General features: G+C 29.6%; 1 protein-coding gene and 2 long non-coding RNA genes across 3 annotated transcripts; all 3 read right to left on the reverse strand.

Moving 5' to 3' along the window:
* Nucleotides 1–1,418: 1,418 nt before the first annotated feature.
* LOC145315212 (uncharacterized) lies at nucleotides 1,419–4,028 on the reverse strand. Its single transcript, XR_013877980.1, has 3 exons — nucleotides 3,875–4,028; nucleotides 1,652–1,733; nucleotides 1,419–1,447 (listed from the first exon to the last, which is right to left on the reverse strand). It is a non-coding gene; the product is annotated as an uncharacterized LOC145315212 (long non-coding RNA).
* A 1,239-nt stretch (nucleotides 4,029–5,267) lies between these two features.
* Nucleotides 5,268–6,318, reverse strand: LOC145315213 (uncharacterized). Its single transcript, XR_013877981.1, has 3 exons — nucleotides 6,263–6,318; nucleotides 5,576–5,687; nucleotides 5,268–5,318 (listed from the first exon to the last, which is right to left on the reverse strand). It is a non-coding gene; the product is annotated as an uncharacterized LOC145315213 (long non-coding RNA).
* A 9,486-nt stretch (nucleotides 6,319–15,804) lies between these two features.
* Nucleotides 15,805–22,565, reverse strand: LOC145315218 (uncharacterized). The gene is made up of 13 exons (XM_080155253.1): nucleotides 22,510–22,565; nucleotides 21,740–21,793; nucleotides 21,441–21,503; nucleotides 20,917–20,956; nucleotides 20,273–20,317; nucleotides 20,002–20,053; nucleotides 19,328–19,389; nucleotides 18,915–18,979; nucleotides 18,471–18,531; nucleotides 18,210–18,273; nucleotides 17,747–17,861; nucleotides 17,214–17,332; nucleotides 15,805–16,765 (listed from the first exon to the last, which is right to left on the reverse strand). The coding sequence occupies exons 1-13, from the start codon at nucleotides 22,558–22,560 to the stop codon at nucleotides 16,666–16,668; spliced, it is 891 nt and encodes a 296-aa protein (XP_080011379.1). The 5' UTR covers nucleotides 22,561–22,565; the 3' UTR covers nucleotides 15,805–16,665.
* Between the last annotated feature and the right edge of the window lie 39 nt (nucleotides 22,566–22,604).

Here is a 22,604-nt window from a genome sequence, read left to right on the forward strand (position 1 = left end):
GAACCCCAGCACATAGTGCCTAATAAAAAAATGACTTCATACAATACAACAATAACCAATGATAGGCCATTATAAATTGTAATTGACAATGGTAAACTGTATTCTGGCCTTTCATTGAACATTTGTACTGTATGACGTCATTTTTTATTAGGCACTATAAGCTGCTTCAATTTCTTTTTATAATTTTCCCGTTAAGCACTTTTGAATAGATGAAATTTTAGAAATATCTAAAGCTTTGTACAATGATGAAATTTACCTAATATATCTTCAAATTTGATTGATTGTACAACATTATTCACATTAATAGTTTCTGATTCCTAAAATATAACATATGTACATATTTGATTTAATTTTTAAATCCAAAGAACGTGTCCTAACATTTAAGTAATTTTTTTAAATAGCTAGTCGGTGTTTTCAGTAAGTATTAGATGTAAAATGATCCATAGAATTTAGATAAGCAATCGGTAGACCTCTTATTTTTGAAGTAATATAAGTTTTTTTTTAAATAGGTTGGTTTTAAGGTGCTAAAACGCAATAAAAAAATGCCATTATGAACAAAAATAGTAAGATCTTTAATTTAACACCTTACTTTTTTAATTCTGTTGAGTAATTATTAAAAAAATCTATTTCGCTGAAGCCCGTTGAATAAAAACTTTTAACTTTGTTTGCTTGTCACAAATGGGTTAAAACAAAATCACAAAATTTAGGACACGTGCTTTCTATCTTTCAGCAGTGAGAGGGCTGTATTTCTTGAAGGCTTTCTTTAATGTTAATTTTACCTCTATTTCTTTCATTACTATATCGCCAAAGTTAGCTTTATTCTTCTGCTCAGCTTGCATTGTCGTATAGGTATCACTAAAAACGATAATATTATAATATTAAACTTTCCTATTCAGGGAGGGGCGGTGACATTAAACTGTACGCAACATTTTATATAAAACTTTCTATTATTCATAGGCTCAAAACTTTATTAATCTGGATTAATTAATGAAAACTAATAGTATTAAATCGGTTTAGTGGTTAGTGAAATCTTGACTTCAATTCAAAAAGTTTCAAATTTTTGTTAAGTAGAGATTTTTCGGGCACTTAAAATATGTTGGAATTAAAAATAACTTTACCTCACTGCGTTTATTAATTGTATTACATTAAATATGCTAAATTTTTGACCTAAAATATAAATAAAATAGTATTATTATAACCTATTCTAGGTGATAAGAAGTCTACATTATCTAATTTTAATAGATTTATATGTAGTTTACATTTATATATATAAATATATCTTACTGTCCATTTTTCTTAACAAAAAAACAAATCAATTAATATGAATATTAACTGTCATGGCTTTATTTTGCACTCAAGTAATTTAAGGATTGTATTTGAATCTAACATTTTCAAAAAAACATTCAAAAAACACTTATGTAGACTGTTGTACAAAAGCCCATGGTTTCTAAAAGAATAAAAAATGCATTAAATAATCAAAAAGCTTTTCAAAGAAATTATATTGTTATTATTATATGAAAATAATAATGTCTTATTCCCCGCATTCCTCTAAATAGCACAAAACCTTCTATGAAATAATTGCAATATAAGTTGAGTGCTTAGAGACCTTGGGAGACAGACAGATGGACATCCTGTTATATGTGATATTTACCCAGGCATAGGATCTACAGCTATTACAGAATGGTCGAGGCTAGCGGCAGCCAGTGTAAATGCTCCAATATTACATCCAATATCTATAATAATATTACATCTAATATCTATAATAATATTGCATCCAATATCTATAATAATATTACATCAAATATCTATAATAATATTACATCCAATATCTATAATAATATTACATCCAATATCTATAATAATATTACATCCAATATCTATAATATTACATCCAATATCTATAATAATATTACATCCAATATCTATAATATTACATCCAATATCTATAATAATATTACATCTAATATCTATAATATTACATCCAATATCTATAATAATATTACATCTAATACCTATAATAATATTACATCCAATATCTATAATATTACATCCAATATCTATAATAATATTACATCTAAAATCTATAATATTACATCCAATATCTATAATAATATTACATCTAATATCTATAATAATATTACATCCAATATCTATAATAATATTACATCTAATATCTATAATAATATTACTTCCAATATCTATAATAATATTATATCCAATATCTATAATAATATTACATCCAATATCTATAATAATATTACATCTAATATCTATAATAATATTACATCCAATATCTATAATAATATTACATCCAATATCTATAATAATATTACATCCAATATCTATAACTAGCGGTTGCGCCCCTAGCATCTAGGGACTCTATTTTCGAGGGGATAAATAAGGGCAGAAAAATAGCCTAAAACCATACCCAGACTTATTTATAAAAATAAAATAGTCTAAAACCATCTCAGGGCCTATACATTATTCGCTCTAAAAGAGAACCATATCGGTTCAGTGATTAGTGAGATCCTTCGCTACAAACAAAAAAGCTTATTACTTTATATTATAGGATAATATGACATCAAATATCTATAATAATATTACATCCAATATCTATAATAATATTACATCCAATATCTATAATATTACATCCAATATCTATAATATCACATCCAATATCTATAATAATATTACATCCAATATCTATAATAATATTACATCCAATATCTATAATATTACATCCAATATCTATAATAATATTACATCCAATATCTATAATATTACATCCAATATCTATAATAATATTACATCCAATATCTATAATATTACATTTAATATCTAAAATAATATTACATACAATATCTATAATATTACATCCAATATCTATAATAATATTACATCCAATATCTATAATAATATTACATCCAATATCTATAATAATATTACATCTAATATCTATAATAATATTACATCCAATATCTATAATAATATTACATCTAATATCTATAATAATATTACATCCAATATCTATAATAATATTACATCAAATACCTATAATAATATTACATCCAATATCTATAATATTACATCCAATATCTACAATAATATATCATCTAATATCTATAATAATATTACATCCAATATCTATAATAATATTACATCTAATATCTATAATAATATTACATCCAATATCTTAAATACAATATTACATCCAATATCTGTAACAGAAAATGATCATTATTAAAGCAAAATGTATGAATAACTGAATGGATTGAGTCTAGCAGCAGCAAGTTTAAAATAATCCAGGTGCTGCTTATGTCTTGATGAAACGAAATGACCCTTTTTGAGGCAGAATGTATTGCATTATTTAATAACAGAATAATAGCCGCGGATAAAGTAAATTTTTCTTGGTAGCACCTAATATATTGAACAAGAGAACCATAATGGTTCAGCGGTTAGCAATTTCCGTCAGACAGACAATCTGTTGATTTTAAACGATAATTAAAAAGCCATTAGATGAAATAATTAGAGTAATTTAATATATTACTTAGGGCTAATCGAGGTTCAAGCGATGACTAAAACCTATAACTGCAACCCTTTATAAGCATATGATATTAATAATATTTATTAATCGCATTGTATTATAAACTTCTTTCCAGAGATATATAAAAGTACAATTATAAGGTTAAAACTAGTTTTGTAAGCCCCGAGATGCTAAAGGCAAAGGTTAAGAAAACTTGTTTTAATATTAGGATTGTACTTTTTTATATTCGTTGAAAACTGGATATAATACGATGCGATAAATAATTTTTCGGTATGGCTTAAAAACGGTTGTACTTCAGTGGATATCAAAGCCATATGGAAAAGATTTTACCTAAAACCCAGGTGCTGGGATCTAAATGTGCAGCTTCTAAAAATATGTTCATCATTGCCTCTTCATAACTTAACAAAAAATACAATAAATTGGTAACTTTCACAATTTTTAAATAATTGGGGTACTTTTTTACCTTCAGTCTTTCGGTCATGCATCAAAGTTGTTCCTTTTTTTTAAAGGTTTCGTGATTTTTATTTTCAAAAAAATATAATTAACACCTGAAAATCTCCTATATGATTCGTTATGTCCGTTTGTTCTTCCATGGATTGTTTATTCTTTGCTACTTATGGATATTGTCATCCTTGTTATTTTTTAAGTGGTAAAACCATACACTAATTGAAATGTTTACCTTTTATAATAAGCAAACCAAGAAGATACATACTAAAAATAAATAAAACAATTAATAGAAATAATCAAATTCACTTTCTAAATAACAATAAATTATCAACTGATGGGAAAAATATTTTTATCAGCAAATAAACAAATTAATATTTTTGTAAGTGTGCATAGTCAGAGCAGGGAGGGAGGGGACATTGAGCAGTTTATTACACTAGCCCCCAAAGTTTTTTATAATAACGATTTTTAAATCATTGACTTAACAACTTTTGGGACTTTTAGTGAATTTTGATTGGTTGTTTCTTTAAGTTAAGTGTCCAAATGCTTCAACCACTGATTGTAATCTACAGAAAGGGGAATTTTGTGTATCATCATTGGGGATGTACATCAATTTATCGGCCATTGTCTTATCCCTTTAGATCGCGACTACTAAAACTAACTTACTAAATCATTCTCTCTCAAACATATATTGAATGTTGTGTTGTAATCTAAAATTAAAATATCCTTATAAAAAAAGTAATTAAATGTCTTGAGTCTTTTTGTCTGTTGCTTAATATCTCGTAACTGTCTCCTGTAAAGTGAAGCTTAGTATAGTTCATGGAAAGATATCGCCCAAGGAAAAAAAACATCCTCCACGAAGCACCTTATAGTGCCTAATAAAAATGACGTCATACGTTACAAATGACTAATGATATGCCAGTATACATTTTACCATTGGCCAATTACAATGCACACTGGGCTTTGGTCATTTGTTTTGTATGACGTCATTTTTATTAGACACTATAAGCTGCTTCATCCTCTATCCCTATTTTTTATCATAGAGGCCTCTAGGGGCGTAGCCGCTAGGGTATCATAATAATGAACAAAAAGGAGGCTTTATTCTTAATTCTCATTTCACAGAAAATACTAGCCGTCTATTTTACATAGGAGTAGAGAAAATCACGTTTCCCACTTACATATTTCAGATGTAAATACAGGAATTTGGATGAAAGTTCTATTATGTTTTTATTTTTGTTGCTTTAGTGATAATTTAGCGGTTATTTGTGGCTTTTAATACCTGTATAAGGTACACTTTCTTTACATTTTGTAGGTAACTCCCATATCAAATCTAAATATAATTAACATATGATTAGCAAGTAAACTAGGAACAGAACATCTTATACAGTAAAGCTTTTTGAAATTATTATATTAGCAAAATACTTTATTGCCAAATACATATGAAAGTTTTCAAAAAAGGAAATAAACGAAAAGATATAGGTAAGGGGAAGGGAAAAGAGGGAAAGTTCAAATGATGGGGAAGTTAATAGTATAGATCAAGTATAGAATAGCTTAACTCCAAAAAAAAGTAAACAAAATATCGCTTACCTTTTAAATGAACTTGTTTTAAAAAACTTTGATTATTATTTGAAGTTTTGAAGAGGTTGAGTTGAAGTATAAATATAAACACTATGATCGTCAATGCAAATGGAAGTATTGTCTAAAATAGAAATATAATCAACAAGTATCAATATATACAAAAAAAAAGGATGTCAATATCCATAAAAGCTAAGCTCTGGAATGGTCAGAAAAACGAACATTAACTGTACAGGGTCAGAACTGAATTAGCAGAGTATAAATGTAAAGGTTTAAACAAAATTGTAAGTAAATTTGTTGCAAAACTTCTTAAATACAGGATATTGTTTAAGGACATACTTACATTTTTAGAACTTGATTAAAGATATGCTTCGCTTTTAACATTGTACCTTATTGAAATAAGAACCAGTATTCAAAAAGCAGATAAATAAGGTAATAATAACATACAAAAAAATTTTGTTAAAAACTTGAAAAAAACGGCATGTTTTAAATGGACATACGGACTTTCTAGTAACGATTATGAGTTGTCACGCTTTCTAAATCGTACCTAATTATTATGGTAATCATTATGCAAAGTTTGAAATCGATAGGACAATTCTAACCTGTTTTAATTAATTGAAAGAGCTAACTGTCCAGTATGGATGGACTGACCAAAATTATAGAAAAGCTTTCCTTTTAAGAATATTTTAGAATAATTACCTGTAAATAATTTTTAGAACAAAGTAAAGTTTTTATTTTCCTCATTATGTTGATCTAAAAATAATCTTTTATTAATCTATTATTTCCGCTTCGCACTACTTATAATTTAATTTCACACGTCTGATGTAGCAACAATATATATCAATTTTATCGTCAATCATCATCATCGCCAGTTATATCTTCTTTCCAGAGCATAGGCCACGCACAATGGTTCTCCATTCTTTTTGAGTATGGCATGAGTGTGTTTTAAATGATTTATTCTTCTTATTAGACAAATCATAGACAAATTAAATATGATAATATTACATGTTATAAACATATTTATATATATACATGTTAAAACATAATGTTATATTTTGATTTAAAAATATCATATTATTTTTTTAAACAATGGAGATCGGACGTTATCTAACAGCTAAAATACTTTGTATTGTCCTTATATCCTAAAACAAAATCTATAAAATTAGTTACTAAACTGTAATTTAATCCGATGGAATTAAGTAGTTTTATGGTAAATTGTGCTAACAGTAAAGTTTGTGAGAAAAAGTTATCCTCATTCCATCTTATAATACATTCTTCCTTGCTTGCTTTTAAAGCCCTATCTTTTGCTATCAGTATAAGTAAAGTTATTTGTGTGAAGTCATCCCCTTAAAAACATTCATAATAAATATTAAATAAATAAAAATTTTCTTTTAGAAAGATAAATTCAGGACATTCATTATTATATATTTTATCCAAAAATGTGGCCATACAGTGAGCAAAATATTTTGCAAACTTGCATTCAAAAATTGCATGCTCACTGTCATTTATAACTTTGCATGATTTGCATAAATTGCTTTCAATAATATTCCATTTAAAAAGTTTGTTAGAGCTAACTAATGTACGAGTAAATTGTTCAAAAAGAAAACTCTTAAAATACATAGTTATGGGCAAGTTAAGTATTATATTAAAACTATATTTAAAACTTTCCATGTCTGGGAACCATTTTTTGTCAATTTTTCGTGAATTCAAAGAAGGATGTGCTGACCAAATCTTTTTCTTGTGCATTTGCTTAAAATAAAGGGCAAAAATGGAAGGAGAATTAAATGACATTGTCATAATAGTTTTATTTGAATTTTTGCTTTGTTTTGAAGAAATACATTCTAAAGTATTAAACTCAAATTCATTTGATATATTTTTAACTATTTTTGCTATTTTCTCATATAATTGGTTATGTCCAGACAAGGTTTGCTTTAAATTTTCGTTTATAATAGGAAGATAGAGAAATTTATGTTTAATTGGCATGCATTTAATAATTGATGCTAATGTAACAATATTAGAGTTAGTGAGTATTCTATTTTCTGCGTTAGTAAATTTATTATCTTTAGACCAATAAGATGTTGAGATAGTTGAGTTAAGAAATGTTAAAGGCTTCTTTTCCAATTCTTCCATAAAAACACATAGTTTTCTGAAGTTTTTTTATCCTGCATTGGATATAGCAAATCGAATTTAGTTCTGTACTTTCTGATAGTCTTAGAGCCAAAATTTTTAGTTATGGAAGAAATTGGAACATGCTTGTTTGCAAGAATTATAGCTAGATTTGATTTTGGGTACTTTTCTGCATGTTTTAATACATTAAAAAAAACTAGTTAACCAGATTGAAAAGCTCTGTTGTTCTGGTAACAGCATATTAAGTCCCCCATCAATAAAATCTAACTCTATTCTTTTTTTAGCTACTTTAAATCTATAGCCAGAAGGACTTGACCAAAGAAATTTAGATGTATGTTTCCAAATTTGTTTGTTCATAGCTTCATTTGGACTCTAAATTCTATAAATATGAAATGCTAATGAATTCATGAAAGCAAGGCAAACATTTCTTCTTTTAAATATGTTTGATCCATATTTGAAAGATATCTGTCGAGAACGGTTTGAAAACTTTTCTAATAACTCCTTGTATGTTAATTCATATGCATTTTTAAAGTCAAAGGAAAGATAAACGCCTAAATGTTTTACATGGCTACAGGGTGCACCCAAAATATTAAGGTTTGCAGGGCTATTTCCATAAACGAGTATTTTTGTCTTTTTAAAATTGACTTCTATATTTACTGTTGTTTTTAATTTTTTAAGAACATTAGAAATGGTGTGAACATCATTTTCTGACTTTAATTTGAGACCTTTGAAACCATCATCTGCGAAAAATATTGCTGGAAGATTTTGCTTGTTTATTTTTAGCATTAAATGAGATATCAGATTGCTATTCAAACATGAAAAAAATAAATGGTTATAAATAACAAATTTATTAGCGCTGCTTGGTGCTCCCTGTGCAAAACCTAATTTTATTTCACGTACTTTAGAAACATAATTATCTTTGATTACCCTAAATTTCCCACCATTTGAAATAGATGCCCAAATTTTGGCAAAGTTTTTTGAGAATATATGACTTAATATTGCATCAGATACTTCGTATAATGTTTTATCATATGCTTTTTTCAAATCAAAAAATACTAATTGGGAATCTATTTCTTTGGTTTTTATATAGTTCATAATAGCAGTTATAGAAATAGTTGCAGTAGCCATATGCCGTTGTTTAATAAAACCAAATTGATCTGCATGTACTATTTTTGTCATGTAGTTTGATATTTTAATGTTAAGTGCCTTGTCCAAAATTTTTTGACTTACTTCTGATAAATAAATTGGTCTTAAATTGTTAGGATCTGATGAGTCTAAATCTTTTTTAGGAAGAAAACAAACATTTTTTAATTTAATAAATGCGAAGTCTGAATTATCAATATTTTCAATATCATAAATTTGATTAAAGGCATTTGTGGCAAACTTAGGAACATTTTGAAATAAAAATAGATATAGGGCTTTTGGTTCAGAGGTTGGGCCTGGGCTAGAACTGTTTTTCATAGATTTAATAACTTTAAGAAATTCATCACAAGAACTGTATGGGGAAATTATATCTTGTATTTTTGGAAATATGTCATCTATTTTTAGATCAAATGTTTTAAAAGACCATTTAAATTAGCTTTTGGTATTTCATTTGGACACACATTTTCCGCATGGATATCACACAGTTTATCAGCAATTTTTTCTCTACAATTAGTCAATTCATTGTCTATTATCAAATTGTAATTCCTTTCTTTAAAAGGCCTTACATTTTGATATGTCAAAGAATTCGGCATTCCATCAAGAATTAAATTTCTCATGTAGTATGTCTCTGCTCTATAATTAACTAAGGTTTTGAAGTATTGCTGCTGTGTTAGAATAAGTTCATTAATTTGCAACATATAATTATTACTGTTATTATTTTCAATCTTTTTATACAACATATCCATCTGAAGGTCAAAATCTTTTGTTTTTTGGAATTCTTGTTGTCTTAATTTAGAATAGAATTTATCATGTTCTTGTTTTAGATGTTGTATAAGATTAAACATAACACCAGTATGTTGATTCTTTGCTTCAATGAAAGTTAGATTGTCGAGTGTAACATTTGTCAAGTTTTCTGGACTGGAATCAGAATTTTGCTTTAAAAACTGATCTGTTTGATCTTTCATTAATTCCAAAAATTTTTTGTTTTTGAAAAGGAAAGTTTTCCATTTAGGACTTTGATATCTAAATTTATCTTTTCTGCCAATTGTTACACTCTTGTGGTCACTAAAACTGTTAAAGTTAAACTCAATATAATTAAAATATTCAAAATTACAAAAGAAATAATCTAAACTACTTTTTGACCTAAATCTCTGGCCTGATCCTATCCAAGTAAAACCAGGGTTAACACCTACTTTGTTAGCGAGATTATACATATTATATTTGGTTAAAAAATTGTCCAATAATTTTGCTCTTGAATAATGTTCTACTTTATTGAAATCTACGTTTAAATCACCTAGAAAGATAAATTCTGTTAAATTGTGATCTTGAATAAAAATAGATATTTTTCTTAGCATATCTTCAAGGTCTTTAGCTGAACAAGTTGGTAAATAAACAGGTATAAAATGATATGTCCAATCTCCAATTTTATATTTTAAATACATTGCATATTTAGAAATAATTGTTTTAGTTTCTATTACTTCATATAAATTATCATGATAAACAAAAATACCACCACTAGCCTCGTTGCCGCTAGTTTCACCTCCATATTTACAACCATTTGGCAACCTACCTAATATCTTTGTGTGAGCATTTCAATTTAGTTTCCAAGCAGAAATAAATATGTGGTTTATAATTAGCTGAAGCTGTTAATTCTTTGATTTTAAATGGAACTTTATCTAATTTATATTTACCCTTTGAATAAAACCCTAATCCCCTGATATTTACAAATTTTATGTTCAAAGGTATAATCTTACTATTTGACATTAAATTCGAGAAAAGCAGATAAAAAATAAATTTAAAAAAAAAATTTGCTTTAAAAAAATATGAATTCTAAGAATGATAACAAAGTCACTCCTAGCTAAAGTTGCAATTAAACAACCCTTGTTTTCTAATTTAATTTCTAAGGTCAGAAAACAAAACCCTCAAAGTTGTATAAAAAAAATTCTTAGATTATTTGACTGAACCCTTACTTTAAATTGCGTAAAATAGACAAAAATGACGTACATCTATACATGTTATTTATTCACTACCCCCTCCCCTCCCTCCCTCCCTCCCCTCTATATCCCGTTATACATACTACTCCCCTTTATTTATTTAAATATTTTCCCATTTAATAGTTAATTGTTGTTGAGCAAAGCTACTCTATGAAATATGTATTTTGCTGTATTAAGATTAGGATTTTTCTTTAATCTAGAAGCTAGTATTCTTAATTACATATTAGATGATAAATTAATGATAATATAATAAAAGAAAAATAATGATTGAAAAATGATTCACTTTTTGTTATATTTTTCACTTTGTTCACTAGCTAATATTTCTCAATGTATTTACATTGAGATTGTAACATGCTTAAAGCTGCATACATGCTATAATTTGGGCTGTACTGCGGATTTAACAGTGTTGGGTCAATCAAATTTATTGGGCTTAAATATTGGATAATAGCTTTTAGAGGTGGACTATGCATGCTCTGGTTGCTTTTATTCTTGTTATGTGAACTAAATGATGTGTTTGGCGTTGAAATGTTGGGTGGGGGAATGGGAATAGAGATCTGGGTGATAGTGGGTTCATCTGGGGTCTTCTGTTGTAATATGATCTCCCTTCTCCCCTCCCCCCACTTTTATTGTGTGTCCAGAAGTCACTTGCATTATAATGACTTTTTGGAGTTTTGATGGGCTGATTCATTAGGCTGTTATTCCTTCTATTATTATCTAATATAAAATCACTGTCCTGAAATGCGTCCTGCTTGTGTTTGGATAAAATGACGGGCGGTTTTTCTACTACTCCTTTCTCGTTATCCTTACCAGAATTAGCTACTATATCTGCCCAAGACATGCCTTTGGTAGCGTGTTCCATACTACTATTGTTATTGCTTATCTCGTCTATAAAATCATAGATGGTCTTTCTGAGATATTCAAATTCATTGGATTCAGAATCTTTGACATCCAGTGGAATATAGAATCCTGAATGAAATAAGCTGTTGGTAGGACAGGATCTGTACTCTGTTGGCTCCTCTACTCCTGGAATCTTCACTGTGAACATTGGAGCAATGTACTCCATGTGGTTGACTGCCATGAAGTTGTTCATGCTGTACCATTCAATCTTTCCCTTGCCCTGCATGTCCTTCAGTATGTTTGACAGAGCTGTAACATTCCTTTTCAATATAGGATATTTCCATAGGGAAAAGTGTACAGGTACTGAAATATTTTTGCTTTTGCATATCTCCTTAAATTTGGAAACTGCCAGTTGCCGTTTTAAGCTGTTGCTGCATATCTCGTCTGTCCTCTCTCAGAAACTGTAGGTAACTGGATAATCTCCTCTATATAATCAATACCAGCAATACCTGTGCCTCCTAAAACCTTAGCCAGACTCTCATAGTGTGAGTATTGAGTGGACCATGTAGATGGATTTATATTGATCACACCCGCCACATTAACAATATGGGCTGTGGCAAAAAGCTCTTGTAGTTCAGGAGTTTTATTGGCACTGTGTATGTGTATTGGATTATCTCCACTGCCAGCATCCAGGTTAAGCCTTTTTAACATATCCTGAAAATTATCACTTAGCCTTATAAATTGTGAACTTAACTCTGTATATTTATCATCAGATTTGTTATAACATTGATTAACATCCTCCCTTATTTTACTGATTTCTTCATGGCATTTAGAAATTTCTGCCTTGATTGGTTTAACTTTAGGGGGTGTAACCTGACTTGATTTAGGCCCTGAATTGCAGAGCCCGACGATTTCTGCTTTATGCTGATTTCTTGTCTTCATGTTGGCCTAATGAATCAGCTCTTAAGAAGTTAAAAATTTGTTGTGTAAGAAATTACAAGCACAGTTTATCAATATAATATAGTTTTGTTGATTGTTTGTTAGAGCTGTAAGTTTTATACATTAATGTTTATAACTGATAAATAATTAACTGTTTAATAATAACTGATATTTGTTTCATTTATCTATAATACACAATTAGTTTGGGTTAGTCAAACGGGGAATTGACATTATTTCATAACTGTCCACATGTGTGGCTAGCTTAGCTGGTCAACATTCCCCCACAAGAGTTAGAATACAACTGATGTATGGCATGAGTAGAGGCATCAATATGCATTTATCAATAATAATCTATTTTGATTTTTTCCTAAAATCTAACTTAAGTCATCTGTTAAGATTACAAAATTTAATTTATAAAGATATCATGTAATTTTTTTTGCATATATGTAAATCTCTGAATCAAGTAGCTTTTCTCCTATTTCTAGCCCCTGCAGGGAGCTCTAACCCTGAAGGGCAATCATTAACATTTACCATACCTAAATAACTTATCAAAAGCTACCATGAAACCCGGTACTTCGTTTTCTTTCCATAATTACAAAATTATTATTTGATCTTTAATATCTTTAGATTAAATATCTCATCAAAATTCAATAAAGTACCCAAGTTGTTGAGTCAACGAATAAGAAAACTTTATTATAAGACTTTGGGGACTTCACTCCATGCTTTGTTTTAATTTCATTTTCTTTAACTTCGATTTGGCAAGTTATTATTGCTGCTTATGTAAAACATTTGGAACCAGTGGCGTGTACAGGGTTTTGCCAGGGGTATGTAAACCTTCAGGGTTTAAAGACAAATGGAAAAGACAAACATTGACGACACACCCCTTCTGCACGGATTTAATATGAACATAGGACTTGAAAACGCAGAGAAGATATCATTGGCATTATTTTTGTGACGGTGTTAAGCATATTTGATTTATTTTATACAGTTTATTCATTCAAAAATCATTTATTACTACTTTATAATATGCTTTTCAATTGCAGATCCTCTTTGTGTCTGTATAAATGCAGTTCTATTGTTATATTTTCAATCTGGAAATCGCTTTAAATTGTTTTGAAGATAACAATTCAATTCTAAAAATGATAAATATTAAATTTGTTCCCAGCGTGTCAGCCGCATGTAAGGTTCAGAAACATCAACCTTTCAAAATTTTGAATATCGGCTGGACGTCTAAACATGATTCAAATATCCCTCTTTTTTTTAAATTTAGCATCCAAACGGGTTTAGATTTGAGGATTACTCGCGGCTAATGTGCAGCTGCCGATCTCTGGAATGCATATAATAATTCAAGTCATGGATGGATAGTTGACCCTGAAGTTTTGGATATTTCACTTTCTCACATCAATGGATGTAGAAGACACGTGAATATAATATTAGGGGGAAAATGTCGTCAATTTAGGTTGTAATTTCCCCTCGCATTAATTAATCAGGCCGTTTACCCAGAGATGGGGGAGATCGTTACCCACTGCAGAGTTCATTTTTATAAAGAACATAAGTATCTGGTGTAAGATCCAAGTAATAAAAATCCATTCTCACGTCCTGGTAGTTTCAAAAGCGAAGCTGTTCTGCAATTGAGATCGGCGCGTTCGTAACAGATATCTCTTTTTGTTAATGTTAGAATATATGTAGATTTCAAGCGTTGTCTGATGATTCCTGAAACAAATAGGTACAATCTAAAGGGCGTAGCTACATACTCTTTACCAAAAAAGTCCGTAAGTTCATTTTAAGCATCAGGACTTTTGTTATGTATTTATTTATGAATTTCTTTATGACGATTCATTGTACAATTAGACATCATGTTATAAGATAATTGCATAAAATGTTTATGTATATTTCCAAATGATATTCTGTTACTTAGTTGTTAAAAGTGCAGTCACTATATAATATGTATATAATGCAATTTTCGCTAGTCTGATTTTCTATTCAAGCTAGCCAAGACCAATTACTGTAGAAAACTAAATTTTATTCTCCATTTATGCTCCCCCACGCTCTATTTCTGCCCCTGAAAGAATGCAGGGATCTAAAGGGATAAGACAATGGCCGATAAATCGATGTACAATGTACATACCCAATGATGATCAACATAATTACTCCTTCTATATATTATTATTAGTGATCGAAACGTATGGACACTCAACTTAATGAACCAACCAATCAAAATCCAATCGATCAAAAAGTCCCTAAAGTTGTTAAGCCAACAAATAAGAAAACTTTATCACAAAACTTTGGAGATTAGTGAAATCAACAGCCAAATGTCCATCATATCTGAACTAAAAAAATATCTAAACATAAACAAGTTTAAAGAAATGGTAAGCTTTCTAAAGTTTACCTTATTGTCACAATAATAACTATGCAAAGTTTTAGGCTAACAATGAGAACTGTCCTTTAACTCTTTCCAGTCTCTTATCGAAAACAAGACTACGTGTAGAAAGTTTATAAAACATGTCATGTGAAATAAAAGTTTACAAAAATCTAAGGTAAGGTGAGTTTAACTTTTATACATTAGAGTAAAACATGAAAGGGGGTAGTTAAATAACTGTATTTCCCTACCCCAATGACCTTTTTGCCAACTCTCTATTGGGTCTTTGAAAATCATCCAATTGTGTCAGGTATATTAACACAGCCAAGGAGCAGAAAACAATTTGGTAACAGACGAAAAAGGTCATTGGGAAAGGGGGGAGATAGTTATCTGTATATACATCTATACTATTGATCTATTATTTGTGCATACTTACGCAAAATAGAAAGTGACTACATATAAAGAGCATCTATTCATCATTTATGTATAAATCATGACTTGGCGGTTTGGTTTGTGGATTTTTTAACAATCCGGAGACCAAGCCGCAATGCAGCCGCATCATAACCTAGATTTATAGAGAAATTTTCTTATTTTTTAGAACCTGTTTATTATATTTTAGAAAAAAAGGTTGTTTAATTAAAGTGTTGGTTGTCTGATGGATGTCTTTTAACCTAATATTCTTTATTTGGGGTAAGATTATTGCCCTTGGATTCTCTGATGTCTTGAAATAGGAGGACAACCCCTAAAGGTAATTAAATAAACATAACAAATTAACAGTTTTATAAGTAATATTTATTTTTACAATACTGAAAAAATTTTTGAAAAAATTCTAGATCACAATTTTGATTATTTTTTCCAATTTAAAAATGTTTCAGAAAATATTTTTTTAATAAAAATATTTAGGAAAAGATAAATTTAAAAAAGAATTGTTCATACGTAACACAGCAAAAACAGTCTAACAACATTTCTTACATATGACGTTCTATCATTATTTAGTGGCTATGCCCCTAGAGGCCTCAATGGGATCGCTCCCCCCCCACTTTCAATTGCAGTTTGAAAAAAAAGTTTTAAAAAATATTATTTTGTGGGGGTCATTTTTTCTAGGGGCGATTTCTTTTATGGGGTTTGTTGTACTCTCCTCCAAAATAGTTATAAACCTTTCCAGGACCTATGATGGCTACCCTGTAAAAGAGAACTCTATCAGTTCAGTTGTTAGCGAGATCCTTCTGTACTACTCATACAAAGACACACACAAACTTTATTATGAACTAGCGGCTACGCTTCTAGAGGCCTCTAGTGGAATTTAAATGTTTTTTTTTTATTTTAGATATCTAATTCGAGAAATAATTTGTCTATGTTACGATCAGCTGTTAAATTCATGTTTCTACGCAGCGCCACTAAGCTAGCGACATTATGTGACTGGAATATTTCTTTTTTTTCAATTTTATTGTGATTTCTCTTGGGAGGGTGGTGGTACCCTTCCCCAATATAGTTATAAACCTTCCTGACCAGTTCAGCGGTTAGCAAGAACCAGAAACACACAGAAAAACAGACATCCTGTTACTTTAGTATAAGGATTTAATGTTTAAACTTCTAAACACCTAAATGTTTTATAAATAACTGAACATAAAATATGAACAATATGAGTGATATATTGTCATATTTACAGAGAAGCTTCCATGTTAAAAAATTAAACGTATTAATTAAGTTTTAGCAAGAAATTGTTTGATAAAAGCATCCACAACATCAATATATTTTTCTGCTTCGTTTTTGTGATGATTCAAGCCTTCAGTGTTATCAAATCTAAAAAAATTAAAATTAAAATTTTTTAACAACTAATTTTTATGTGATAAAATTATCCGATTGATCTGATTTTTGGTGCAATGTTATAAGCTAAGCATCTTTATAATCAAGTCCTAAAAATGAAAGTGTGTAATTAAAAAATATCCGGTATTTATGCAATTTTTCAACAAATTCACGTTCAATTAGTTTCGATTTTTATACATTTATATTCTGATAATTCAGTTCTGACACTCTACAAGTGTTATGTTCGTTTGTCCGTTTCAGAGCTTCGCTTGTAAAAAAAGAACGTTGAAAAAATATAAAATTTGGAAAAATTAAATAAACTATAAATAAAAATAAATTCACAAAACATGGTAAGCTAAATTACTTTAAGTTATGTTGAAGTGACTTACGGACAGACGTTTGGATATAGTATAGTAGCTGCGCTACAAAAAAAATAAAACATTACTTTGCTTGAAGAATACAGCCACCATTGTTAAGCCTGTTCTTGGCAATACTGGCAATATTTTTAGCTTCTGAAGGTCCAAATAGAAATAGGGCTGGCAATTCTACGTTCTCCTCTACATGCTAAAATAACATTTTAGTTAATTAATCTATATCATATTTGTCTTGTACTCAAAGATCTTAAATAAATAATGGGCAATATATCTTTTTTTAAATCCATATTTCTTGAAGTCTGTCTGTCTGTCTGTCTGTCTGACTATCTGACTGTCTGTCTATCTGTCTGTTTGTCTATCTATATGTCTGTTTGTCTGTCTATCTGTCTGTTTGTCTGTCTGTTTGTCTGTCTGTTTGTCTGTCTGTTTGTCTGTCTGTTTGTCTGTATGTTTGTCTGTCTGTTTGTCTGTCTGTTTGTCTGTCTGTCTGTTTGTCTGTCTGTTTGTCTGTCTGTTTATCTGTCTGTTTGTCTGTCTGATTGTATGCCTGTTTATCTGTCTATCTGTCTGTTCGCCTGTCTGTCTACCTAACTATCTATCTTACCAGCCAGGTATAGTTGGGTAAAGGAATACAGAACATCTTTTGTAGGCTGGTTCCAAAGATTATAAAACACCAGGATAACACTAACTCTATTATCAGTAACACAATACTCAGAAATCTAAAATAAAGAAAATTATACTTATTATTACCAGAACATTTGAAGAAAATAATACTTATTTTAGTTGACAGAATAACAAAACAAAAACATTTTAAAATTCATAGATAGTGAATTTACAGTCATTTATTGCATTGTATTCTAATCAGCTTTCCGCGGATATTAACATGAAAATTAATAAGATTCCATAAGTCAGGTCTAACAAAACTGGTATCATTTCTTGTGATTTTTATTTTGATATTCATGGAAAGATGTCTATAATGTTATACAAAATTTTTCAGCATCGTTGAGAACCGGTTCTAATCCAGCAAATATCAATCGGTTTCAAAGACATACTAGAAAAATACTTACTTTGACCAGATGTTTTGATTTTGATTTCCAATTAACTTCATTACTTTGGAATAGCTCGGTAAATCTGAAAGATAAGCTTATCCTAATAGAAAAGTAACATGATGTCTATAAGTTTTTGTGTGTATATGTCTGTCTGTATGTTGCGAAATGGTAGGAAATATAGTTCTTTATTACAATATAGCTTCTAATCGGTCTTGGGAGAGTTTAGTTTTACTTTGGCCGAGAGTATTACCACCCTCCGAATATATTTCACAAAATTACCAGGTCCACTGTCGAATATAACACCTTTCATGTTCGCACCCAAACCTTCAGATTCTAAAACCTAAAATAAAAGATTACAGCGATGATCCGAAAATTGGATGTCGATCTATAACTAAATTTCAGTAGGCTGCGTTTCAGTCCTATTATATAGACTATATTATATTTTACGTGTCTTTAATTGTGGTTTGAAATAATGATTTATTAACGATTATAGGCACTAAGTTGAAAGTGAAGCATTTCTATACTTAAATCTTAAAATGTAAATTATTATTTGTTTCAGTGTTTAATATATTGAAGTAAGATATGTAGAGGACTTATGAGCTATATGTAGCTATGGACACCCATTACAGACCTGGTCCCGACTCTTCATTGGGTCTTCAAGATCAGCTGGATAATTTCAAAATGTAAACACAAGCGGGTGCCTGCATTTATTTTTAATACTACCTGGGTAAGTTGAATATAAAGAGAAACTCCTGAATCTCCGAAACAATGCAACAGAATACAACTTTCTACAATATAAAACAATACCTAATTATTATGTCTGAATCAGCAACAGTGAAAAAGTAGGAAGTTTCTCTCAAAGTGCCTAGTCGAGCGCAGAACCGAACCCTATTTCTTATTTGAAATAAATTGTAAATAATGGGGAATATGGAATATGATCATAAAATTAGAAGACTGCCATTTTAGTGATTTTCGGCCTCTTATAAAAGGGAATTTTTAATATGCTTATCAAATTTATTGGTGGACAGGCCTCTGATTTTTTTCTAGATTCCTGTAACCAAAAGACATATTAGGAATTTAATTAAGACCGGTCAGTCAGTCTTTGTTGACAATTTTTTTTCTAAGATAACAAGTACCTGTCATACACATATCTGAGATTAGTGTAGCCAACCTTTCTGCCACCACATATAGACTTCCACTAACAATTAGATATTTTTTTCAAAATAGTATTAATGATTTTTCTCTTGATGTTTTGTCCAAAAAATAAATTTTAAAACAAAGGACAACTGAGAGGTCACTGGAAGAAAAATGAGACTTTTTACATTTTCTTTTTAAAACTAAAATGGAATGTGGAGGGTCGAATTAACTGGCCCCTCCTCCTTCACTTAAGTGCTCCTAATAGCCTCTAAGGACGTAGCAGTCAGTTAACCAAAATACGCAAAGATTTAAGGCATACATATATGAGCATGTTAAAAATATTATTTGAGGATTGATATCAATATATATTTATGTTAAAGGATACAACTGTTATGTAGTTATTATATCAACATACGTCGTTATTATATGTCATTTTCATCAAATAGTAACATATTAATAAGATGGGTGCTGCCACTTCTACAACTAGCAAAAGTTCAGTCACTGTGTTTTTGACAAAAATTGGGTGTACTTTTTTTATATTTGTCAATATTTATTTCTCCACTGTCAAAACTACAACTTTACCCATCTTACCCAATAAGGTGTAATACAGGACCACCATCATAATCCAGTAAAATTTCATGTATTAAAAACACAGGATTAGGGCTATTTTTACCTGTTTGGATTATCTTGTATTTTGCGCGTGTTATAATGCACTGTGACACATCCTAGAAAATATAAAAACTGTAAGCTTAATCCCATTTCAATGAATCAAAAGTTGGGAGTTATACTGAAAATTATTTATAAGTAATTGTATGCAATCTGATCTGTTCAGCAGTTTTCAAAATCCCACAGATCCTTGGTACAAACAGATAGACACAAACATCCTATTAATTTTACAAAAGCATAGGTTGAAAATTAAATTGTATTTTAAAAATCTCTAAAACCTTCAGCTTCATAGAATTTTGATATATTTGACACTCCATCCTCGTCTAAAATAAAAAAATATAATATTTATGGCTGATCTTTACTGTGCAGAAATTATATGACTATCTGTCCTTTTGTTAAATCTACTTATTACTCTATTATCTCTTAATTTTCTCTACTTGTCATAGTACAAAACAATATTAGAACTATTTTTTAGCACTGCTAAGCTAAATAATAAGGGTATGTCTGATTTTCTGTATAAATAAACGTACAACAAATAAACCAAATGTAATCTCTACTTTTCATCTTCCCATAGTCAAAACTATGGGCCAACCTCTAAAACATTACAAGGGCTATATAGAATAGAATCTAAGGTTTCCTTTTGTCCTTATTTTCTTTGATTAATTCTATGTAATGCTAACTTTTTCTAGTCTAGCCAAGAAAATTTTCTATGATTTGGCCTAATATTTGTACAGAGACAATGAGAATTTAAACAACCAGCATAATTAATAAAATAATTATGCGTTGAACCAATATAAAATTTAGGTAAGGCCATATTAAGAAAATATAGAGTTATATATGTTTCAAATTGTTTGTACGAATGTCTAATTTGTTGACCTTCGCTTTTATGTATGTTGCTTATCTATTACTATACAATTTGCACCTATGGTTCCAATTAGAAATACAACAGGTGAAGATTCATCCTAAAATATTCAATAAATTTCAGTTAAATTTGTTTTAATGCAATTTATTCAAATTATGAGGGAGGATAAAATATGATTAAAGTATATGAAAACTCAGGACATGATCAGTAATATAATTTTAATTTTATTATTATTTATTAGATGTTATTTTTATACATCAATGTACTTTGTAAAATAAAGAATATATTGTTACTTTAAATTTGCCTCGCCCTAGCATCTAGGGAAGGGGTTGTAAAGTCAGGACAATAGCCTAAAACCCAACCAAGAAATTAATGTAGCATCTTTTAAATGTACAACTGTTGTGCTCCTATCATCTACTCAATAGCCCAAAGATTCCGGGCTACCTTAAAATGGAGAACTCAATCAGTTCATTGGTAATTGAAATCTTTAGTTTCAGACAAACCAACCTTACTACTTCATATTATAGGATAAGCGAATTTCTAAATAAAATCTAATTGCAAATAAGAAAAAGATTTGAATTTACCTCCTTGCCAAAGGTAGCTTTCTTTCCAGGGGTGGGGAATCGTAACCTGAACTCAAGCTCGTCCTTGAAAAATTACATATAATTATAAAAATACAGTATACAAATATTCTTTAATTTTTACAATTAAAACCCCAAATCTAAAGGACGTCAAGGGTGGAGGCTTCCTTATCTATTTGGAAATACATAAGATTCCTCTCCCATTATACTCACCCCCCCAAAAAAAAAAATCCTGGACGTCCTTAAGTGTTTCTAATAGTTCCTTCAAATTCTTAAACTTTAACTAAAATAATTTTAAAAACCTGTTCCATTATGTCTTCTAGTGTCTCGATTCTTTCCATATTGTGCGTCACCTTCTACAAAATTAGAGAATTTTTTAAAATTTGTGTAGTTTCCATCAAAATGTCTACCGTGCAGAACTCCCTCCCCCCCCCCCCTCCATATAAAATAAATTAGAAGAGTAGAGACAGTTTTTCCTATGCCTATCTGCGGTTTCCAATATATCTGCCAAATATAACCTAACCTTACCTGACCTGAAGTAAAAACCAAGACACCAAAAACTACCCCTCTTCATTATTTTCAATTTATGCCAAAGTAAAGTGGGATGAAGTTTATGTGCTCGACTAGACACTTGAAGGGAAACCACAATTTCAATTAGCTTTAAACTGCTGCATGTTTTACTGCTCTATCAAAATTAAACTTGTGTAGGTGATTTACCACTTTAGAAAGTTTTTTTTTAAGTTTGTGAGTTTCCATTATGAATATTTTTATGAATAAAACGATTTCAGTACCAGATAAATTAAGTTAAGTGGAGTGTGTGTGTGTGGGGGGATCAGTTGACCATCTACTTTTAATTCTAGCTTTAAAAAAGGGAAGAATATTTGGGAAATTTTATTCCACAGGCGATTTTTCTCTGAAGGGTTGAGGTACCTTGTCTCAATACCTATAGTTATAAACCTTTTCTGGACATTTAAAAAACTAAAGAACTACATCGGTCCAGCTGTTGGCCAGATCCTTCACTGCTCACAGACAGACTGTTACTTTTATATAAATATAATACAGATTTTTTAACCTGATGATGGTTTTGTTTCTGTCTGTGAATTCCACTTTTGGGTCTAGTCATTTTGGATTCTTAAAAATTCTTAAAATATTTTACAGTATCGCTTC

Source organism: Acartia tonsa, chromosome 3 (genome assembly GCF_053477335.1).
Source record: "Acartia tonsa isolate MP-2025a chromosome 3, ASM5347733v1, whole genome shotgun sequence".
Classification (NCBI taxonomy): domain Eukaryota; kingdom Metazoa; phylum Arthropoda; class Copepoda; order Calanoida; family Acartiidae; genus Acartia; species Acartia tonsa.